General features: G+C 41.8%; 1 protein-coding gene across 1 annotated transcript in view; it reads left to right on the top strand.

The window, feature by feature from the left end:
* Positions 1-5,539: 5,539 nt before the first annotated feature.
* The window catches only part of GEMIN8 (gem nuclear organelle associated protein 8), a gene marked incomplete at its 3' end in the record, with an annotated part of 19,641 nt that continues 1,853 nt past the window's right edge, over positions 5,540-23,327 (top strand). The window contains exons 1-3 of the mRNA XM_080718507.1: positions 5,540-5,598; positions 12,193-12,237; positions 14,088-14,544. Coding sequence (XP_080574633.1) covers positions 12,226-12,237; positions 14,088-14,544 — 469 coding nt within the window. The 5' untranslated portion in view covers positions 5,540-5,598; positions 12,193-12,225. The remainder of the gene's footprint in view (positions 5,599-12,192; positions 12,238-14,087; positions 14,545-23,327) is intronic.

Here is a 23,327-nt window from a genome sequence, read left to right as displayed (position 1 = left end):
AAAACTTAAAAATACAGTTAGGGGTGTAGCTCAGAGATTAAATGTCCCTGGGTTAAATTCCCAGTACAAAAAAAAGATTTTGAAATAATGATGTTAAGAATGGTTCTTATTGTTTTCCTTGTGCTTATTTTTATTTTTATGCTTCTATTGGTGTGTTATAGTCCGACATCACAATGTGAATCATGTTAAAATGATATACATGCTCACAGTACTTGCCCCCCACCTCCCCATTTCCCTCCCTCGAATACAGAGTACCCAGATTGACAATGGTATATTCACCCATATATATAAAGTCCATGGTAGTATTTCCATTCATGATCCTCAGTCTCCCTCCTCCCCTCCACTTCCTCCCTGGCGCCACTGATGTTTCTTTTTCATTATCTGGAGCCCCTCTTGTCTCCCAATTACTCCCTAGCTTGTGCATAAAAGAGAAAACATATGACCCTTCACTTTCTGTGACTGGCTTATTTCACTTCACATATTGTTCTTTGGGTCCTTCCATCTTCTTGCAAATTATGTAATTTTGTTCTTCTTTATTGGTGAGTAGAATTCCATTGTGTGTATTTCCCATGATTTTGTAATCCATTCATCAAGATGGACACCTAGCTTTGTTCCATATTTTGGCTATTGTGAATTGCACTGCTATGAACATGGGTATGCATGTTCCTGGTTTCAACCCCTTTGGAAAGATAAACAGAGGTGGTATAGCTAGATCATATGGTAGATGCATTCCCAGTTTCCCAAGGAATCTCCACACTGATCTCCATGATGGTGAACTAGTTTGCAATCCCCTTTGTGCTTAACTTTGTGGGGTTTTCAAGATTTATGTTTTTGTACTTATATTACTTTTTCTTATTTATTTTTTGCCTTAAGCACATTACTTTTTTTTTTTTTTTTGCAGTACTGAGATGGAACCCAGGGCCATTCTACCTCTGAACTACTACACCCCTAGCCCTATTTCTTACTCTTTGTTTTTTTTGTTTTGTTTTGTTTTTTGCGGGTCTGGGGGTGGAACCCAGAGGCATTTGACCTCTGAGCTACAACCCCTGCCCAATTTTTTATTCTTTATTTTGAAACAGGGTCTCGCTGAGTTGTGAAGGGCCTCACTAAGTAGCCGAGGCTGTCCACGAACCGCGATCCTCCAGTATCAGCTTCCCAAATGCTGGGATTATAAGCGTGCGCCACCACACCCGGCTTAATCTTTGTTTTGAAACAGGGTCTCATTGAGTTGCAAAGGGCCTAAGTAGTAGCTGAGGCTGGCCAAGAACCACGATCCTCCTGTCTCAGCCTCCCAAATACTTGGATTACAAGCATGTGTCACCATGCCTGGCAAGCACAGGTTACTTTGGGGGGGTTCTAATTGCAAAGAAGGGATAGTAAATAATATCAAATGCTGCAGAAAGGCCAAAGAATAGTAGCTAGTAGATCAGAAAAAGCCCACTATGACACTGGGGAGCCAGTTGTAACAGAAATGGACATGCTAGAAGAAAAATGGTAGTGGGCTGAGAAGAAAAGTGAAGAAATAAATGCAGACAACTTTTTACAGAGGTACAACCGAGAAGAGAAACAGAATAGTAAGGATGAGGGCAATAAATTATCTAACCAACCTATTTTAAAGATCAGAGAACCTGAAAACTATGATACTGATACAGGAGGGACCCAAAAACAGAGAGGCAATGATGGACGATGCTTAAGTGACAGAGTGTGAGGTGTCTGTGAGGATATGGGATAAGATCCAGAGAATAACAAGATGGGTCGGCCTAGGCCTAGGCAGAAGCAATGGCACTTCTGCCACTTGAACAAAAGGCACATGGAGTCTAAAGTTGAAACGGCTATATGTTTTGAAGTGATGGGCTCTGTGCCTGGTGTTCTATGTCAGTAGAAGGTGGAACCATCTGCTGAAAGGGACAGTCTGGCTATTGAAGCAGGAGCTTGAGAAGAAAGTGAAATCAAGGAGAAATTATAGGCAAGGACCTGAGCTAGGCCTGAAGCAGGAGCCTGCTGGGGGTACTCCTGCAAAATTCTTTTTCTTTACCTAGTTTCAGAGTGAAAACTCAGGGCTGTTTGCAGGAGGGTTGGTGCCACTTGCTTAGCCCAGGCATCCGTCTATCCTTTATTTTATTCTTTCTCTCTTTTTCTCTTCTTTCTTTTTTCTTTCCTTCCCTCCCTTTCCTTTCTTTCTTCCTTGTTTTCTTTTTCTCTCTCCTCCACGGGCGCAGAAACAATGGAGCCAGCCAAACAAGAACTGAAACCATGAGCTAAAATAATAAAAATAAATTATTATTATTATTATTATTATTATTATTATTATAAAGTATTTTGAGGAAAGATAATCTTTCCTATTCTTTTTTATTTTTTTTTATTTTCTTGCGGGTCTGAGAATGGAACCCAGGGGCATTCTACCTCTGGGTTACACCCCCAACACTATTTTTTATTTTTATTTTGAATCAGGGTCTCACTGAGTTGCAAAGGGCCTCACTAAGTAGCTGGGGGTGTCCACGAACTGCAATCCTCCTGTCTCAGCCTCCAGAATGCTGGGATTACAAGCGTGGCTAATCTTTCCTCTTCTAAGTTGATTTTCTCAGGTATTTTGTCAGTGATAAAAAGCTACCACAAGTTCCAAGGGTAAAAAATAATGCTCTTTATAGTCACTCATTTGAGAGGACTTAAGGGTTATGTATAATCAAAAATTTAAACTTAGAACAAATTAAAACATCAGTTAAGAACTTGAGGAATGGCAGTGTTTCTAAATTTCCACCAGGTGGCGACAAAATACAAGCAATCATCCAACCTCCTCTGCTCTCTATTTCAGAATTCAGTTTCTCTTCCTTGTCACCCGCTGAGCTAAAAATGGCCATTCTTTTCAAATAGGATTCTCATCTATTCGGTGTTTTGTGTTCCCTACCCCCAGTATTTTAATGCAAGTGAGGTAAAATGCCTATTGAGTAAGACAAGTCTGAAAATGAAAAATACAAAAGCCACCTCCTCAGTTGGCTAACTGAATTTCCATTTTCTGTGGTTACAAGAGTAAGAGAGAATCTACTAGCATCTTGTCTTCTTCTTTAGGTAAACTTTAGATGGGCACCTGGCCACCTGAATGAACATCCCAAGACTCCTTTACCTTAGAATGACTAAGTAATGACGTCCAGACCATTAGTGGGATATAAGCATTAGTGTTTGGGGTAACTTCTAAGGCAATGGTTATCAGCTAGGCTGACTTTGACCCCAGGGAATATTTTTAGTTGTCACAACTGGGGGCTGCTACTGGCATCTGGTTCTGTGGAGGCCAGGGATGCTGCTAAACATCTAACAAAACACACGTACGCCCTCAGAACACAGAATTATCCAGTCTCAAATGTGAACATTGTCAAGGTGGAGAGACCCTGCCTTAAAGGGAAGGGGCATACCCCTGGTTTCCCCATTAGCACTGGCTGAAAGACAGTTACAGTGGTGCACCACCTTGGACCATGTGAGCCACAGCAAAAAACCAGGGAGGAGTCGGTGTCTGGTGTGGCATGCCTGTAATTCCAATACTTGGGAGGCAGAGACAGGAGTATCACAGGTTCAAGGCCAGCCTCAGCAACTTAATGAGAGCCTCAGCAACTTAGCAAGACTCTGTTTCAAAACAAAACAAAACAAAAAATGTAAAGGGCCAGGACTATAGCTCAAAGGTAGAAGACAGCTGGGCTCAAACTCAGTACCACGGGGGGGGGGGGCAAGGGGGAGGAAGGAAAAAAGGTAAGAAGGAAGGAAGGATGGAAGGAAGGAAGGAAGGAAGGAAGGAAGATCATTTGCACAAACTGTCATGTAACCTGTGATCATCCTGTCTCATCCTTGCAAGTACTGGGATTACAAGTGGTGTGCCACTGCATCTGGCTCACCTACATAATTTTAAATGTTCTAGTGGGCCACATTTGCAAAATTAAAAAAAAAGATTAAGGTCATTTTAATATTTTACCTAACCTGAACAGTCCTTCTGTAAGGTGTTTTCACTTTTTTAAAAAATTGAGATTTTTTAGCCTCAAGGTATCTCTTCAAACTCCAGTTGATAATTTCCTCTTATAACACATCTCAGTTCAGACTACATTTCAGGATCTCACAGCCACATGTGTGACTAGTGGCCACAATAGATGCTGCAGATATACAACGGCACCTGATAGATAACAGGCAGCCAGTATCTATTTCTTACAGATTATTTTTTGTACTGGGGTTCCTGGGGTACTGGGGTTCCGGGCTACACTCCCAGACCCACTTTCTATATTTTTATTTGGAAACAGGGTCTCTTAAGCCAGCGCGGCTGGCTTCGAATCTGCGAGGTCCTCCTGTCTCCGCCTCCCAAGCGTGGGGATTACAAGCGTGCGCCACCACGCACGGCTACAGAAATATTTTTATCCTATCGATTCTTCTGTAGCGTAGGAATAACTTGGCAACAGTGTCTCGCCACTGATGTTGCATAATCCTCTCACTTATTTCATACTCTGGTTGGGAGCTGAGATTGTTTGCAATTTTTACTTTTTAGAATTATTCCATAATAAACATCGGTCTGTGCCTGTTTTCCTTTGGAATTAATTCCCAAAAAGTATGTCCCCTTTTAGGAATAGCTATATTTTACCAAAGTACACCAGAAAGGATATGCCATTAGACGTCTAATAGTTTGTGCTTGCTTAATATGGACCTTCCTGTGATGCTAAAAAGATAGGCATCACTGATGATGATTATGATGGGAAAAATAATAGGTCCAGCTGGGTCCGCACGTCTGTAATCCCAGTACTTGGGAAGCTGAGACAGGAAGACTGCAGGATTGAAGACAGCCTCAGCAACACAAGTAAACTCTCAGCAACCTAAAAAAAAAAAAAAAAAAAACTTTAAAAAATAAGAGTTGGGGGTGTGGCTCTGAGGTGATATACCCCTATGTTCAATCCCCAATATCCCCCTACACACACACACACACACACACACACACACACACACTATACGTACTATTTTCCATCTGCTATAATGCACATCTTTAGAGATGTGAAACACCAGGGGAGGGAGGTTATATAAACTAGCATTAGACTCGCACTCAAACTCTGGGAGAATCTATTTTCAAACCATGGGCGTTTTCCACCCTACGTTTTGGGTAAGCAAAGAAAGAAGAGAGGAAGGCTATGTAAGACAATGGAACAAAAAAGACAGTCGAGGGCAGGGTAAAAGGTTCCAAGGCTGGCCGCTGCAGAAGCGACCCTCGATTTCCAGTCGCGCCACACTTGTGGGTGCAGATACCGCCGCCGAGGGTCCCATTCCGATCCTCGGCCAGGTGCCGGGACCCAGTTCAGGACTGAGTGCTCCGCCTGGGTCGCTCGCCACCCGCCATCCCCAGGGTCCACCCGCAGCCAGTCCCCAAGCCTAAGGCACCGCACAGCTCTAGAAGGGGACGTGACGTCAGTGGAGTGGGCGGGACTTCCGGCGCGCCGCGTCCGCTTCCACCCCGAACCGGAAGCGTGCTTTTAGTTGTCCGGGCAACAGCCCCGGACCTCTTAACCCCTTGGTCTCCCCACAGAAAAATAAACCCGTGCTCGCTCACCGCCCGGAATCTGCCTGCTCCGTGCCTACGAGGTGACTTCGGGGACCGCTGGGTTTCTTCGGGGGAGAGTATGGGAGGAGCCTGACAGACCCAGGGCTTGTCTTGCTCAGAGGCGGGAGAGTGGATGTCGCGTTATTAATTGTAATGGTAGTCATCCCGCCGCAAAACGTGGGCCCAGAGGGCCAAGAGATCTCTAAGTCGTTGCAAGTTCATTGTTAGAGACTAGTTTGTAGAGACTCTCAACTCCCTTGTGCTTCCGAATCATTTGATGTGTTCTGATGCCCGGGCCTCCCACCCAGATCAATTCAATCCGAAGTGCAGGAAATAAGGCTCAGACATATGACTCTTAAAAGTTTCACTGGTGGTGCCAATGTGTAGAGAACCACCGTGTTGTGCTAAGTCTAATGTAGATAAGTTCGGACTTTGCCCATCCAGCCCAATATCTGAATAGAAGATCGCCCAGGACACATCCTTGGAGGGAAAAGTTAAAAGTAGAGGTCTTTCGTTTCCCTTGCATTTCGACCTTTATGGGAGGTCAGAATTTTTAGTAGAAGTTATCTTGAGAACATTTGGCAGCTGTGGCCTTTGATGGGCCTTACCTATCAAGGCAGAGAGCTCCTTTGTGTCACAAAGAGGTAGTGCTGAACCAGTGGCCAAGGAAGTGCCTTTTGGCTCTGAAGCCCTTAGATTTCCTTAGTACACAGAAGATGGTTCTGAACAATTTGTCCCCAGAAATGATTGTTAACTTTATTTCACAGGCTAAATTCTATACTGAGCTGTTTTCACCCTAAATCAGAACATTACTTGAAAAATACAAGCCGGACATGTTGTGCATGCCTCAGCAACTTAGTAAAATTCTGTTTCAAAATTAAAAAATAAAATTCGGCTGAGAGTGCAGCTCAGAGAATGCCTCTGAGTTCAACTGTCAGTACCACCAGAAAAAAAAAAAAGAATTAATAGCACAAACAACACCTTTAGGATGATTCCATGACTTCCATGAATTTTGTGATTAGGGATATTATTTTCTTTTGTTGTGGTATTGGGATGAAACCCAGGGGCTTTCTACCTCCGGGCTACACTCCCAGATCTATTTTCTATTTTATTTGGAAACAGGGTCTCACTAAGTTGCTGAGAGCCTCACTAAGTAGCTGAGGCTGGCTTCGAACCTGTGCGATCCTCCTGTCTCAGCCTCCCAAGCGCGGGGATTACAAGCGTGCGCCACCATGCCTGGCTTAGGGATATTATTTTAATATACAACTTATTGTAGTACAGTTTACTAGAGTAATAGCCCCTTTGAGGCAGCAGTGTAAACAGAAACCATATACTTTAAAAGACTTCTAGTACCATTACATAAGCATAACCGGAGGCAAGTCCACAGGACATTGTATAAATCCCCTCTGTATGTTCCCTGCTGTGCTGAGAAAGTATACAAACTAAAGTTCCAGAGAGAAATTTTCATCTTAAAACTGTTTTACAGGGTGGGGAAGGATTATTTTGTGTTTCTCAGCCCAGTGTTTAAAGAAAGGTTGCAATGAGAAAGATGGAGGAGAATTGAGCAGTTAAGGCTAGTGTCTAGGCTGCAGAGTTTACAAAGGAGGAACAACTCTCAAAACTAGTTCTCTACAATAGGAAACTTGTAGAACTCATAGAACACTTGGACAAGTGACTATAAAATGTAACTGTAGTTGATTAGAGACCAAATGAATTGAAAATATATTTAACATTTAAATGCATTTATAAACATTTGCTTGCTGGAAAGATTTGAAGCTTTAGAGTCAGTTAGATGACTTAACTAGTTCCTCCATGATTAGGGCAAGTACAGGTAGAAGGGAATGCTACCAAGATACAACAGTCTCAACACTTTCATAGCATCCAAGGGCAGAGGATATTAGCTATCATTTTTATGCTGGCAGGAAAATGGGGAATCTAAAAGGAATAAATCGTGGAATCTATTCCACTGCAATTAAGTGTCCAGATGTGTGGAAGATGGGGAGTATTGTAATAGCATAGAAAAGAGAGCATTTAGCCAGGTATAGTGGTGCAAATGTGTAATCCCAGTACTTGGGAGGCTAAGACAGGAGGATCACAGGTTCAAAGCCAGCCTTGACAATATAGCAAGGTTCTCAGCAACCTAGTGAGACCCTATTTCCAAATAAGAAATAAAATTGGCTTGGGGGGTATAGCTCAGAGGTAGAAAGCCACTACGTTCAATCCCTAGCACACACACACACACACACACACACACACACTATATATATATATATATATATATATATATATATATATAGAGAGAGAGAGAGAGAGAGAGAAAGAACATCATTTAGCATGGAATTGCCAGCTGAGTGTGGTGGATAATGCCAGTACCCATAGTACTTAGGAGGGCAAGACAGGAGGATCACCGATTCGAGGCCAGTCTCAATTAGGGAATCCCTGTTTCAAAATAAAACATAAAACAGGGGTTGAGGTGTGGTTCAGAGGTAGAACGTCCCTGGATTTAATCACCAGTGTCTGTCTGTCTGTCTGTCTGTCTGTCTCTCTCTCTCTCTCTCTCTCTCTCTCTCACACACACCCACACACACACACACAAACTAGAATTACCATTAATATGCAAAGTAAGACTATGGAAATATAAAAGTGATCTTAACCATTTAAGTCAAGGTTTTTGCTGATACTCTCCTTAATTTGCAATGCCTGCTTTTTCAGCCTTTACAGCTTTAATTATCACTCTAGGTTTTGCCATATGAACCATATGCCCAGAGTAAACCAAACTTGTCCACCTCCTTTTTTAAACTCTAATACCATTATGTCATGTTCAGTTCTCCCAATTTTCAGTTCTCCAATTGCCTGTTGTGCTCATGAGTCAGAGGGTAACTTTGATTTTTCATGGCCTCATGGTTCATTTCTGACTCTGATGCTAGTCACAGGGGGATGCAGTGAACTTGCAAATAGATCCATTCACAAATCCATCATCCTTGCTGACAAATTAAACAATGCCCTTCTGTGGGCAGAATTTCATTGGTATAAAAGAAAGGATCACTAATCACATCTTTTCTGCTTTCTTCCCCATTGTATGACTTCTTTGTGACAACTCTTCTTATTGTAACACCCAGAGATTGTAAATTGGGATTTGAGGCTGAAATGATGAAAAGGAAAGAAAACCCAGTTTGGTTTGGTTTGCTTTTTGTTTTTGACTCCCTCACTCCCCAGCTTTAATTAATGATAGCTGTTAGAAATGATGTATAGGTAGGTTGTCTGTTGAACATAGTGTATCTGTAGCAGTCCTGTTTCTGGCCAGTAGGTGGAGCTTGTACTCCTCCTGTGGGTGGAAGCAGACCATTTGAACATAAGCCATCTTTGAAGTCCAAATAACTAAACAGGGACCATGCAGAGCCACAGGAGGGGGCCCAGGAGGACATCAAGCCAGATGAGCTTGCCAGTCTCCGCAACCAACAAGGGGTGGCGGGCAAGGCTGCCCAAGTAGGTGGGGGCAGGAAGCAGTACTCTCAGAATTTCCCTAGTGTATCATGTAGCTTAGTTGAAGTTAAGATCAGTGTGTGTTTTATTGAAAGACAACTTCCAGATAGGGTAAGCATTGCATGTGCACTGAGATTTCTTAGAACCACGTACAGCTCAGTTTATGGTATTAAGGTTTCTCACCATACCTTCATTTGTTTTTGCCGTGATCACCAACAGACCCTCTTCCTTCAACTATGAAACAGTGTTTACCGAGAGCCATATTGAGATTGGCAGATTATCTGGTTGGCCTTGAGAGAAAATTCAGTGGGACTCTTGTAGGAAAAGTTTGAGCTTCCCAGCTTTAGCCAGAGTGACTAACCTAATGATTGACTTTTATTGTGTTTCTCTGCAAAAGTCAAAGCAAATGAGTTTCCATGTATTTACATTTCAGAATTTCTCATGGGAAGAGGAGATAAGATAGAAAGAAAAAATATAACTAGAAAGTCTACATTATACTTTTGAGAGAATTTGTGTTTTATTTTATTCATCTAGTTGCCACAATACGTCCTAGATCCTACATTTCTAAGAATACAAATATGCAATAAAAAGAATATAGATGTAGCCACGGCCTTTCAACCAAACCACATAATCCATATATAGAATTTGTCAGTAACTTGATGAAAAAATAGTCACATCTTATCCATTGAAAACTAAAGCTCTTATCTGTTCTTCGTGTTTCTTTGTGAATTTAAAAATATGTCTCCCAAGCTGGGGGTGGTAACGCACGCTTGTAATCCCCGCGCTTGGGAGGCTGAGACAGGAGGATCGCATAGGGTCAAAGCCAGCCTCAGCTACTTAGTGAGGCTCTCAGCAACTTAGCGAGACCATTGTTTCCAAATAAAATATAAAATCGGTCTGGGAGTATAGCCCGGGGGTAGAAGGCCACTGGGTTCCATCCCCAGTACCACCAAAAAAAAAAAAAAAAAAAAAAGAATGTCTTCCAGAGTAAGGAAATTCACTGCAGAATAAACACTTTTTTGTAGAAGGGCTATATGGGAAAATATATCATTCAAGACTCGGAGGCCTCAGCAGTGTTTAGTGAATGACCTCAGCCCTGTTTTTTTCCTTCCTTCTTTGGTGGTTGAGGACAGACAATGAATGGTCTCTGTAGTCGCCCAGGCTCAGCTGGGTGGTGACTATCATGCCATTGTGCTCTCTGGGGAGACTGCCCGGTTTGCAGGGCTGTGGATCCCAGCCTTCCCTGACATTGCCAATCTCTTTTCTCTTTGCTCCACCGGCCCTTGGGAGAAAAGTTGCTGTTCAGTCCACTGAAGGCTTGTGCCACCTCCGGGGAGGTGGGGAAGCAAATATAAAAAATGAAAGGCCGTTAAAGGGGCATCTAAATCTACTACAACCCCACGCTTTGTTTTTCTGAGAGAGATAACCTTTATCTTAAACAGTGTTATTCTGATGCTTACAACTACTTTTTATACTTTTACTGATACATTGTAATTATACATTATAGCGAAATTCAAAGTGATACAAACATAGAGGCCCACAGCACTCTCGGTTTGTCTCCCTTGGGATCCCACCCCACTCTCCCTCCCTAGACATATTTGTTCCATTGGTATTGCTACCTTCATATATGGACATAAAGTTTCAGTCTTCCTTTCCCCCCTCTCCACCTCCCTCCTCCAGCCTCTTTCTGCTATTCTACTAGTCTTTTTTTCTATCTGAAGTCTCTTGTTTTTTTTTTCATTTTCTGCCTAGCAGCTTCCACAAATAAGAGAAAACATATGACCCTTCTTTCTGAGACTGGCAACACAATCACAATAGCCAAATTATGGGCCAAACCTAGGTGTCTGTCAACAGATGAATGGATAAAGCAAATGGGATGTATAGATACACAGCAGAGTTCTATTCAGCCATAAAGAACAAAATTATGTCATTTGCAAGAAAATGGATGAAACTAGAGCATATTATGCTAAGTGAGATCAGCCTAGAATTATTTTAATGTTGGCTTTTCAAAAACCCAGGCTCTCTTATTAAGTCCTTAAGCTCCCTATGTGGAGAAAATAACCAGCTTGATGTTTACAAGACACATGTACAGGGGAGTTATTTTCTTCCTTTTCAAGTTAACCTGTGAGAACTGATGAGCTGCACACTGAGCAGGAAAGAATATGTGTCCCTTTTGGACATGGACACTCCGAACTCTGTCCTGCTTTGTGTCACTGTTGTGGTTCTATCTGTTTGGGTCTCTGTCCAACATCATGGCACTAACTGCTTTCTAAGCCTTGTAGATTGATGTTTCATGGAAATTTTGTTGCTTTTAATCATCTTTAAGAGTCTCTGTAGGTTTTGTTGTTGTTGCTGCTGCTGCTGTTGTGTTTGTTGTTTGTGTGTGGCTCTGGAAATTAAACTCAAGTGGATTCAAGCACTTAGCTACACCCCAGCCCTTTCTAGTTTTTCCCAAACTAATTTAATTCCTTTGCTACTTGCTATTCAAAGCCAAAGAAAATGACTCACAATATCGCCTGTATTCCATCATTAACATAAATTCATGGTTCCTGCATGACCTGGGTCTTAAAGGAGTATAGCTCCTGGGCAAGTACTTCAGAGGTAGAGGGCTTGCCTGGTATGCACAAGCCCCTGGGTTCAATCCCCAGCACTGCAAAAAAAAAATCAAGGTTTTGTCTATAGTAATGTTCAATCACAATGCTGTTTATTACAAAGAGTTGAGTATTTATGCCTAATCAGACTACCCAGTTCAGGATATGACCTCCTTCTACATTGTGCAAGGTATACAGAGAAGTCAGGATTCAAAACTCTTCATTTCCAGAAGACAAACAGATATCTCCTAGACATTTTAAATATAATTTCTATGCTACTTATTAATCTATAAAACAAATTGGATTAAGACACACAGGTAATTGAATACAAAAACATGCAGCCCTTTTTGACACACTTGACCATGCCTAAGGGCATCTCTCCTTCTCTAACCTGTAGGTCATTATCCAGGTGCTAGGTCTTATAGGTACATTGTATGTACATCTGATGTGGTGCTGAGATAATAGCAGCCCCTCGGAATCTGCTTTGCAAACCAACAAATACCCATGACTATCCCACAGTTGTACTGATCAGATATTCACACTGCGGTTGTTGTTTCCTAGTTCCAGTGCCCGTTTGGACTTTTACAAGCAGCGATGGCAGCCATGGTAAGGTTTCCTTTTTTTCATTTCAGTTTGTTTTTTAATTTAATCTTTAAATTCTCTACGCTTTCCTTCCCCATTGAAAAAGATCAAAGAGAACACACACTTGTAATCCCAGCATTTGGGAGGCTGAGACGGAAAGATCGCAGTTCATGGACAGCCTCAGCTACTACTTAGTGAAGCCCTCTGCAACTCAGTGAGACCCTGTTTCAAAGTAAAGAATAAAAAATAGGGCAGGGGGTATGTATAGCTCAGAGGTAGAATGCCCCTGGGTTCCATCCCCAGTACCGCAAAAATAAATTAATTAAAGAAATGCAGATTAAGCATCATAAATCTAAAAACCTGAAATGCTCCAATTTAAAACTTTTTGAATACCAACATGAGCAAAAGGATTCAGATTTTGTAGCATTTCAGATTTTGGATTTTCATTCTTTCTTTATGGTACTGGGAATTTAACCCAGAGGCATTCTCCCTCTGAGCTACATCCCTAGCCCTATTTTATTTTTAAACAAGATCTTACTGAGTTTCTGAGATCCTCACCAAGTTGCTGAGGCTGGCTGCAAACCTGTGTTTCTCATGTCTCAACCCTCCAAATACTGGAATTACAGGCATGTATCACCACATCTGGCTAGATTTTGGATTTTCAGATTAGGGATATTCAATCAGTAAAGTCTATTCAAATATTCCAACCCTCCCCAGTCAAAATCTGAAATACTTCTGGTCTCAAGCATTTCACATAAAGCATACTCAATGTGTACATCAGAAAGCGAAAAGCAAATCAGGTGAGGTGTCACACACCTGTAATCCCAGTACTTGGGAGGCTGAGACAGGAAGATCACAGGTTCGCAGCCAGCCTCAGCAATTTATCAAGGACCTTTGCAACTTAGTGAAATCCTGTTTCAAAACAGAAATATAAAAAGGACTGGAGGTGTAGCTCAGAAGTAGAATGCCTCCCAAGCGGGGCGTGGTGGCGCATGCTTGTAATACCCACGCTTGGGAGGCAGAGACAGGAGGATCACGCAGGTTCGAAGCCAGCCGCGCTGCCTTAAGGGACCCTATTTCCAAATAAAAAAGTATTTTAAAAAATAGGTCTGGGAGTGTAGCCCAGAGGGAGAAGGGTTTCCAGGAACCAAAATAATAATGAGAATAATAACAATAATAATAATAATAATAACAACAATAATAATAATAAAGTAGAATGCCTCTGGGTTCAATCCCCAGTACACCACACACACACACAAACACACACACATACACACACAATGAAAGCTAAAAGTAAAAGTATCACTAAGTACATTATTAGACATCCTCTTATCTCAGACCTGAGGAATGGACCCGGCCAGCAGGTTAGTAGGGAGCAGAAGAGGAAGAACAAAAGGCTATCATAGTCATCACTTAGAAATGACAGGCCATTTGTAACGACCAAGATGATAAATGTTGGGTTTTTTCCAGTTTGTTTCTCCTCCCTCCCTCTCTCTCTCTCTCTCTCTCTCTCTCTCTCTCTCTCTCTCTCTCTGTATGTATATATATATTATCAACAATCATTGTTGTATCTCTCCTTAAATTTTACCCAATGGTGATCATTTTCAGCCTCTGTCCTCACATTATCAAGCTCCATAACCTTAAACTAGTTGTGCTGAGGATACTCAGTGTACACATAGGCAGACAGCAAGCATGCTTACACTTGGCTTCTGCTGTGGGTACAGACCTGGCTTATCCCCTGTTGGGCCTAGTAGCATCCTCATGTAGAGATACTATTTAGTAGATGTCCGAAGGGTTAGTTGATTAAACATCCAACTATTTCTCATGAGGATTAACTGTTTGGTGGTTGTCCTTTACCTCCCTTCATTTCGTAGGCATCAACACCGAAAGCTACCGAGTCTTGGTATTCTCATCCAGTGTATGCAAGATACTGGCAACATTATCATCAAGCAATGGCTTGGATGCGAAGCCACCAGAATGCCTACTGGAAGGCCGTGGGATCCTATTTCAGTTTCCCATGGTACTTCTCTCCCGCATTTCATTCCCAAAGCTCATATGCAAACGAAGCTGGATATCCTCAGTCCTCCTATGACCACAACACAACCTGGCAGGACGCCCAGTGCAATTATTCACAGGTCAGATGGTCCCCGCAGCCTCCATATGACAGAAGCAGAGTCTGGGACCCCAGAAGAGAAGACCAGACTCTGTTCAAAGATAAGGAGATGGAGATGGAGTCAGAGGATGAAGTAGAATGCGACCTGAGCAACATGGAGATCAGCGATGAGCTCCGCCAGTACTTTGCAGAGACAGAGCGGCACAGAGAAGAGCGAAGTAAGTTCAGGCCTGTTTCCTCATGCTACCTCCCCTTCTGCTGGCTTTCACATCTTTTTTATTACCTACTATATCAAATTATTTTATAACTCTTCAGTTGGGTACAGGTAATGTTCCACATCCAGGCCTAAGTCTGGAAAAGCTGGCGATGATTTCCAGAGTTTTTTTTTGTTTTTGTTTTTGTTTTTGGTACTGGGGACAAAACCCTGGAGCATTTTACCTCCAAGCTACACCTCCATCCTGATTTTTTTTTATTCTTTATTTTGCAAAAGGGCCTCACTAAGGAGCTGAGGCTGTCCACGAACCGCGATCCTCCTGTCTCAGCCTCCTGAATGCTGGGGATTACAAGCGTGCACCACGACGCCCGTCTTGAAAATTACTAAGTCATATCTGGCACTTAAAATTATTTTAAATAATTTAAATAATTATTGATTAATTTAAATAATTATTAATTTAAATAATAATTAATTTTTAAAATAATTTCAAATAATTAAGTGAAGTTTTTCTGTATTACTTTTAACTCTCCATTCATAGGTCTGCAGCTATCATCCCACAGAATCCTGTACTTGCTATGAATCTGCGGGACATTTTTCAAATAAGTTAAGCTTTGCAGCCTTGTAAACTTGATGAACATCACATCTTTCTTGACCATTCCACTATCACTGTCACTAATCCAGGTTGAATTGTGTTCCCTAAAAATATATATGGTATTGCCCTAACCCCCAGTACTTCAGAATGTGACCCTATTTAGAGACAGGGTCTTTCCTGAGATAATAGAGGTAAAATGAAGCCATGAGAGATGTCCTAATGCCATTTGACTTGTACTTATAAAAAGAAAACTTTGGACCTACTCTATAGGCACAGAGGGAGAATGCCTCATGAAGACTGCCGTTATGCTGCCACAAGCCAAGGACCATTGGGAGCTAGGTGGGAATCCTGGAATAGATCCTTCCTTGGCACCTTCAGGGAGTTTAAGGTGCTTTCTGACACTTGGATTTCAGACCTCTGACCTCCAGGACAGAAAGCAAAAATTTCCCCCTTTGTTGGCACTGGGAATAGAACCCAGGACTTTGCATATGTTAGACAAGTGCTCTGCCATTGACTTGCATCCCCTGCCCCTTTTTTAAATTTTGAAACAGAGTCTCAGTAAATTGCCCAGGATGGCCTCAAACTTGAGATCCTCCTGCCTCAGCCTGCCAAATAGCTAGGATTTTAGGCCTGTGCCACCACACAGAGCTACATTTCCGTTTTTCCAAGCCATTCAGTTCATGGTATTTTGTTATGGTATCCCTAAGAAATGAATGCAATCACCTAAAAGAATTTTCTTTGTTCCTAAATGTAGTCCATGATGAGAACATAAAGTAAATGCCCAGCTTTTGCCATCTCTATGAAGACAGCATGTTATATATTTGTTTCACCATTATCTAGGTAGCAAAATATCAAAAAAGGAAATTTTATGAAAATCCTTGCCATCTCCATCTTTAGCCTTACTTGTCAGTATTGACATTACTCTATATAGGAACCTTAGATAGAGGGAGATACAATAAAACTGCTTACTTTGTGCTTTTTAAATGTGTAATGGAACCAGGGTACGGTGGCACATGTCTATAATCCTGTTACTTAGTACGAGACAGGAGGATTATATGTTCCAAGCCAGGCTTGCATTTTCATGAGACCCTGTTTCAAAATAAAAAGGGCTGGGTGTATAGCTTAGTGGTAAAACTCACCTGGCCTGGGTTCAATCCCCAGTACCAGAAGATGATAGATGATAGATTGATAGATGGATAGGATAGGAAAGAAAAGAAATAAAATGTATAGTTAGAGCACAGTTCAAATTTTCTTGGCCTAGAGTCTCTGTCACACTTTCTTGTATCCTGCAGCCTTCCCCGAAACTAATTGGATTCCTGGGAGATGTGAGAACTGTCTGGTGAGGGTGAGAACAGGATATGGTGTCAGTCTCTAATCTAAAGACTTCAGCTTCGTTAGAAGACGCCTTCAGTGCCTGATCCGGCACCAGTAAGAAAATAACAGGCAGCAGGTCACTAGTATTTTTGTTCTTACCAGTACTTTTGGTGGGTACAAAATGACCTTATGTTCCTTCAAGTACAGATGAAGGGCAGAATTCATAATGATTTGGATACCCATGATACTGTCCAATCCCTTGCCTTCTCTAGAAATTTTCATGGAGATGTACATAATGTGTAATATTGGAAAAATACTTTAAAAAGAGATGAGGGAACTGGACATGGGGGTGCACACCTGTAATCTCAACTACTTAAGAGGTTGAGAAAGGAGGGTTGGAAATTTAAACCCAGCCTGGGCAACTTAGCAAGACCCTTTCTCAAAATAAAATTAAAAGAGCCAGGCATAGTGGCGCATGCTTGTAATCCCAGTACTTAGGAGGCTGGGACAGGAGGATCATGCAGGTTTGAGACCAACCTCAGCTATTTAGTGAGGCTCTCAGCAACTTAGTGAGACCTTGTTTTAAAATCAAATATAAAATAGGTCTGGGAGTGTACCCCAGAGGTAGAAGGCCCTGGGTTCCACCCCCAGTACCACAAAAAAAATTTAAAAATTAAATTCAAAGGGCTGGGGACGTAATTCAGTGGTAGAGTGCTTGTCCAACATGCTTGAAGGCCCTGAGTTCAATTTCCAGTAAAACAAAAATTTAAAGAGAGAGAACGAGAGAGGAAGAACCTGGATAGTATGCATAATTGGTTAATATTTTCTGTTTTATGTTGCTCTTTGAACCACTAGAAGGTACTTGTTTAACAAAGACAAATTGAACGTGGAACATGAATCATTTAGAAAACACAAGAGTTTATAAAATATTACTGGCAAGGAGGAACAAAGCTAAATTGAAAAGATTTCACTTTTCAGTGTTCCTCATGTCCATAGGAACATATGAGTTATAGAATGCATCATTATCTGAGCCTTGCTTCATGCTTTCTTTAGGACAAAATCCTTCAGGCTAGGCAACATATTCCTATTTGGATTGCTACCCAATTGCTTCCAGATGATCTCTAATTTAATATCCTTCAATGATAAAAACACAAAAAATTAAGTAGTATAAGCATGCCTTTGATGCAGTGTTAACATGCCTGCTTTTAGTTATATGTCCCCATTCCCTAACGAGATATTTCCAGTTACTTAAAACTTCATTGGTACCAGGCATGGCACACACCTGTAATTCCAGGATTTGGGAAGCTGAAACATGAAGATCACAAGTTCAAAGCCAGCTGAGGCAACTTAGTGAGACCCTGTCTCAAAAGAAAGAAATACAAAAAATGATGGGGATGTAACTCAGAGCTAAAATGCCCCTATGTCTCTAAAATGTCCGAATTTCCAGTACTACAAATGTTTTTTTTTTCTTCAATGGTGACATTACTTAAGAGAAAATAGACAGTTGTGATTTTTTTTTTTTTTTTTGGTGGAACTGGGGTTACTGGAAGCCCTTCTGCCTCCAGGCTACGCTCCCAGACCTATATTTTATATTTTCATTTAGAAACAGGGTCTCTTAAAGCAGGGCAGCTGGCTTTGAACCTGCGTGATCCTCCTGTCTCTGCCTCCCAAGTGCGGGGATTACAAGTGTGTGCTACCACGCCTGGCATGACAGTTGTGAAATTTTAAAGGTCAACTCTGTTTGCAATTATTTCTTGGGAAAGATGTTTGTTGCTAGGTTAATGAAAGTATTTTAGTCATAAATGTTCATCCACTGAGACTGCAAGGTTATATTCTTAGAGGGAATGTTCTTCTCTCCCATCGACAGTAAGCCCTCCAAAATAACCATTGTCCCTGCTGTCTTATGATTGTGCTAATTAGATCTCTAATTATCAAATGTGTTTTGAGGGTAGACATTGGGTCAAAACAGGAGCATCTTCTCAAAGACTATGGCATTCTTAAACCCAGTTGGGAAAATCAAAGTCAAATTTGTAGTGATACATCAATGAGCATCCGTGGTGTGGTCCATGATTATTGATGCAGATGAGAAGTAGATCCTCATGGGGTAGCGGTGGAGAAATGCAGCATGCTCACAACTTTGAGGGATAGGGTCCTTTTTGTTGTTCCTTTTGTTTGGGCGCTGAGGATTGAGCCCAGGGGCACTCTACCTCTAAGCTAGCCCCCCCCCGGCATTTCTTTTTATTATTTTCAAACAGGGTCACGAACCTATGATCTCTGTCTCAGCCTCCGAAGTAATGAAATTACAGGCATGCACCACTGTACCCCACTACTTTTAAAATGAAAAACAGGTCCAAGCCTACTCCCTGCTTACATGCTGTTCTTACTGAAGGGCCCACGTGTGTTGTTTATATTCAGGTGAGAGACTTCTACATTCTGTCCATCCAAGTCAGAAAGTTTCAGCTCTAGTTTTCTTACAGAGCCTTCAGTCTGTCTGCTGGAAACCCACCTGTCTCTCCTTCAGTAGACCCTCTATGGAAAACCTAGAACATATAGCAAAGCTTCTGACCCAGTGTTTTATGGTCTGTTTTGGTCTATAAGATATGGTTAAAGTATGAGATCACACTGGTTGAGCCCAGTTCCACCATGACTTTGTTTCATCTGTCCAGATGTTCAGAAACGTGTCAATGTGATCACTGAGATGACACGTGGAATGTCATAGGAAAACAGAAGGGAGGGATGTAAGCACACTTCTATTGGAAATTGGAAATGACGACTGCCCACTAACTTGGGGGCGACATTTGTCATGCAGCAAGGGACACAGGATGAGACCAGTCAGAAACAGCCTCTGTTGGCTGGTAAACACCTGAGTTGTGCATCTGCTCCTGACACACCAAGAGTGGGGCATTCTTGCTCTAATCAAGTTTGCGCTTTCCCTCGCTCATGATACCATCATTAATATTGGCAATGTAGCAAAAATTCTTGTCCAAAAGACATGCTAATCCTAGAAAAATGAGGGGAAATTGCATTCTTTAGCACTCATTATCTTAGCACTTTGTCCTTCAAAATGTTCTGCCTTTGGGCTAATTATCTGCATAATAGTTAATGAGTGTTTTCCTGCTGTGTAAGAATCTCTAAAGCCCAAGTACCTTCCCGTGCTTTTTTTTTTTTCTTTTTTGATCATTTTTATTCGGTGCATTGTAATTTTGCATCATAATGGGGTACAGAGCATTAGAAAATATATGCACACACCACTTGTTACCCTCCCCATCAGATCCCCACTCTCTCGCCCTTCCCCCCCAAGTCTCTGAGATTGGAACTGGCAATCTTGTAAGTGGTCATAGCATTCATTCTACTGTTGCATTCTTTACAAGTTGTTTACCCCCCCCCCATTTCCTAATCACCTTCAGTCTCTGCTCATCAATCTGATGTTTTCTTTTTGGACTGTAAATCTACATTCATAGCCTCATGTGGATATATAGATTGAGGCAAGTGAGTAGCAAGATTTTATATCCTAAACCCAGATGGAATCCAGGAATGCAGATTACTGTTTCTTGTATTCATCTTGTATGATAGCAATCCTTGTATTAGCTCCCCTGGACAGCTATAACAAACTTACCTCAGATTTGGTGGATTAGAACAATAGAAATGTATTCCCTTACAGTTCTGGAAGTCGAAGATGAAGGTATCAGCAGGACTACCTTCCTTCCAAAGGCTCTAGGCCCTTGTTTCTGCTAGCTTCTGGTGTCCTGTGCAGTCTTTGATCACAGCTGCCTCTGTTCCCATCTGTAAAGGCTTTCCACTGTCTCTCTGTGTCCTTTTCTGTCTCACTGGATTTAGAGTCCATCTTAATCCCATATTATGATCTCATCTTTATTGTTAATTATGTCTATAAAGACCCATTTTATTTCTTTCTTTATTTATTTATTCTTATCTTTGTGCTTGGTGCCCTCTCCACCCCCCGTTACCCTTCCCCTCTCCCAACACTGAGTGTCCAGGTTGACCATGCTACATTCATACTTTTAGACATATTCAGATGTAGCTTCTCCATTAATCAACCTCAGCCTTCTTCCTCTTCTACCCTTCCTTTCTAGCTTTACTGAGGTTTCCCCTCCATTATCTGGAGTCCCTCTGGCATCCCCAATACTCCCTAGTTTGGACATATTAGTGAAAACATATGTCCCTTCTTAAAGACCCATTTTCTAACTAAGATCGCATTCTGAGGTTCTGGGTGGCCGTGAATTTTGGAATATACTACGCAACCCTGTTTTAAAGCTGGAATAGAATCTCAAAAGAAAGTTCTAGTTTGTAGTAAAACCAATTCCCTTGGCCAAATACCCCCAAAGGGCTTGGCAATATGGAGTCCTGCCGCTGTTTTCAATTAAAAAGACCCAAGTGTCCATGACAAGCCAACCATTCCATTGTGTCTGCCATGTGATGGTCATGCTTCCCTACTTCAGTCAGATGGTTCTCCATTCAGTTGCCTGAGCCCTCACCATACCTTGACAGGAAGATCTGCCATTGATTGAGAGCCCCTTTTTTAAAGGGAGAGAGAGAGAGAAAGCAATAAGTAAAAAAACAGTAAGAGGAAGCCTTGGAACTCATAAATTGCATTCTAAGGTTTACTAGGAGCTGGGTGTGCTGCCTGTAATCCCAAAATTTAGGAGGCTGAGACAGGAGGATTGCTGACCTAAGGCCAGCCTCAGCAACCTAGTGAGACTCTGTTTCAAAATAAAATAGGGTTTTATTTTGAAAATAAATGTAGGTGTAGCTCAGAGATAGAATGCCTTGAGGTTGAATCCACCAAACAAACAAAAAAAAAGTTTACTTGGTCCCCTAAGTCCATGTGTGCTAAAGTACTTTTCAATATTATCTGTGACTATAGACACAGCCAGTCTGAGGGTATTTGGCTTTAAACTGATTGGTCTCCAAATTTACAATGTAGCCTTAGAACTTCTTTTCTAATTATGAGTGAGTACAGGCAGAGTGATTTGAATGTCCGGGAACAGGTCCAACCCCAATTCATCAATGCCGCTCTCTTCCCTTACCCTGCCCTTTCTCTGCCACGGAGGGTCTGAGGAACCCATAGGGGGGTTACCTAGCACCTTGTGAAATTTGGCCATCTATTCCTCTATCCCTGGCTCATCATAATCGCTTAACAATATCTGAAAGGAAATGGGTTGTTTACACAAAATAGCATATGACCTTTGTCTGTGCATTGACTTGTCTATCCTATCATTTCCTGAGAACCCGCTTTGTGCTGGCCTCCCAGGGCTGGCACTGCAGCAGGGAAGAAAGGTCCCAGCGCTCTTCCCCTCAAAGAAGCGTCACAGGCACCTGTAGTTGTCAGAGCAGGTGACAGGCTTTACACACTCCAGATCAGTGTTATCGAGGCGCTGTCCACCATGCAGCACACCATGGAACCTCCAAACCTTGGGAGAGGCAGGGCGGGGACAAGGGCTGGGCTTTAAATCTTCATGAGGATGCCTAAATGGGCTGGAAAATACAAGTAAAGAGTTGAGATCAGGGGACTGTGTCTCATATTCTTAGACCACGTGAACTTTATTAAGAGCTAAAGTCTTGTGATAGTGACCCATGAGCATGTGCACAGTGGGTAACTGGGACATTGCATTGACTTCTCGCCTGCCTGGATTTGCTTTGTGTTAACATCAGGTTTCACTCAGACACCAGTGCAAAGCAGAAAATCTCTCAGCATGTAAGCCTTATACCTACTTAATATCTGCAAAAATAGTTTTTTGTCAGAAAAATAACAAAAAGCATAGCAATATAAACATCTTTTTTTTTTTTCAGAACTAGGGATGGAACCCAGGGGCATTCTACCTCTGAGCTACACCCCGAGTCCTATTTTTTTAGTCTTTTTATTTTTTGAAACAGGGTCTCATTGAGTTGTGAAGGGCCTCGATAAGTAGCTGAGGCTGTCTGCGAACCGCAATCCTCCAATTTCAGCCTCCTAAATGCTGAGATTACAAGCGTGTGCCACCACGCCCAGCTTAAATATGTGCTGATGCTTCTTTCAACTTGGCAGAAAGACCCACATTTGGAAGCCAGTCAGTGCTTGTTGACCTCTACCTCATTTGCATATTAAGCAGGTATTTTGATTTAGTTCTGCATTTCACAGTAAGTCAATCATATCTCTTCTCCATGGTTCAGGTGAGAGTCTTCGGGCATTTATTATGTGTGACAGTCATTTGGTTTAGCTGTGTATTACTTCCACATGTGACGATAAATGCAGATGTTCTGAGACTGCAGGAGCCACATACACATAGCCATATACATTTGTAATAATGCTTCCACAATTGTAGAACTCCTTGTCTCCAACTCCAAGGTGATATTTATAAAGAAGGGGATTTATGAGAGTGACAAGCGCATAGCCATATAAATATCTTTCCCTTCACACTTGATTAGCTCACTACTGTGTTCCCTCCAGGTACTGAGTAGTGAGAGGACCAATGAGGAAAGAATGATTTATATCATTGTTTTATTCCCCTACAACAATCTTCACTCCTTATCTAGCGGCATTTCTCTTGGTGACAATAGTGGCTCCAGATAATGCACTTTGTGCCATCCGTTTCTCTCTTGACAGAGTCACTTACAAAATCTAAGCGAGTTGGCCAAATTTTATCTTATGCAGCCTTTGTGTTCACATTCTTTGTTGCTATTTACATAAGAATAAAAATTGTGATGCTGGGACTTACTATAGTAAAACATAAAGAGGGAGAAATAAATTAAGTAAGTATTTGTCCCTTTTAGTTTTTTATCGGTGCAGTGTGTTTGTTTGTTTGGGGGGGTCTGGGAATGAGCCCAGGGGCATTCTCCCTCCGAGCTTCACCTCCAGCCCTGTTTTTTATTCTTTATTTTGAAAC

Source organism: Muscardinus avellanarius (assembly GCF_963383645.1).
Source record: "Muscardinus avellanarius genome assembly, chromosome: X".
NCBI lineage: Eukaryota > Metazoa > Chordata > Mammalia > Rodentia > Gliridae > Muscardinus > Muscardinus avellanarius.
This window is presented reverse-complemented; position numbering and strand designations above follow the sequence as displayed.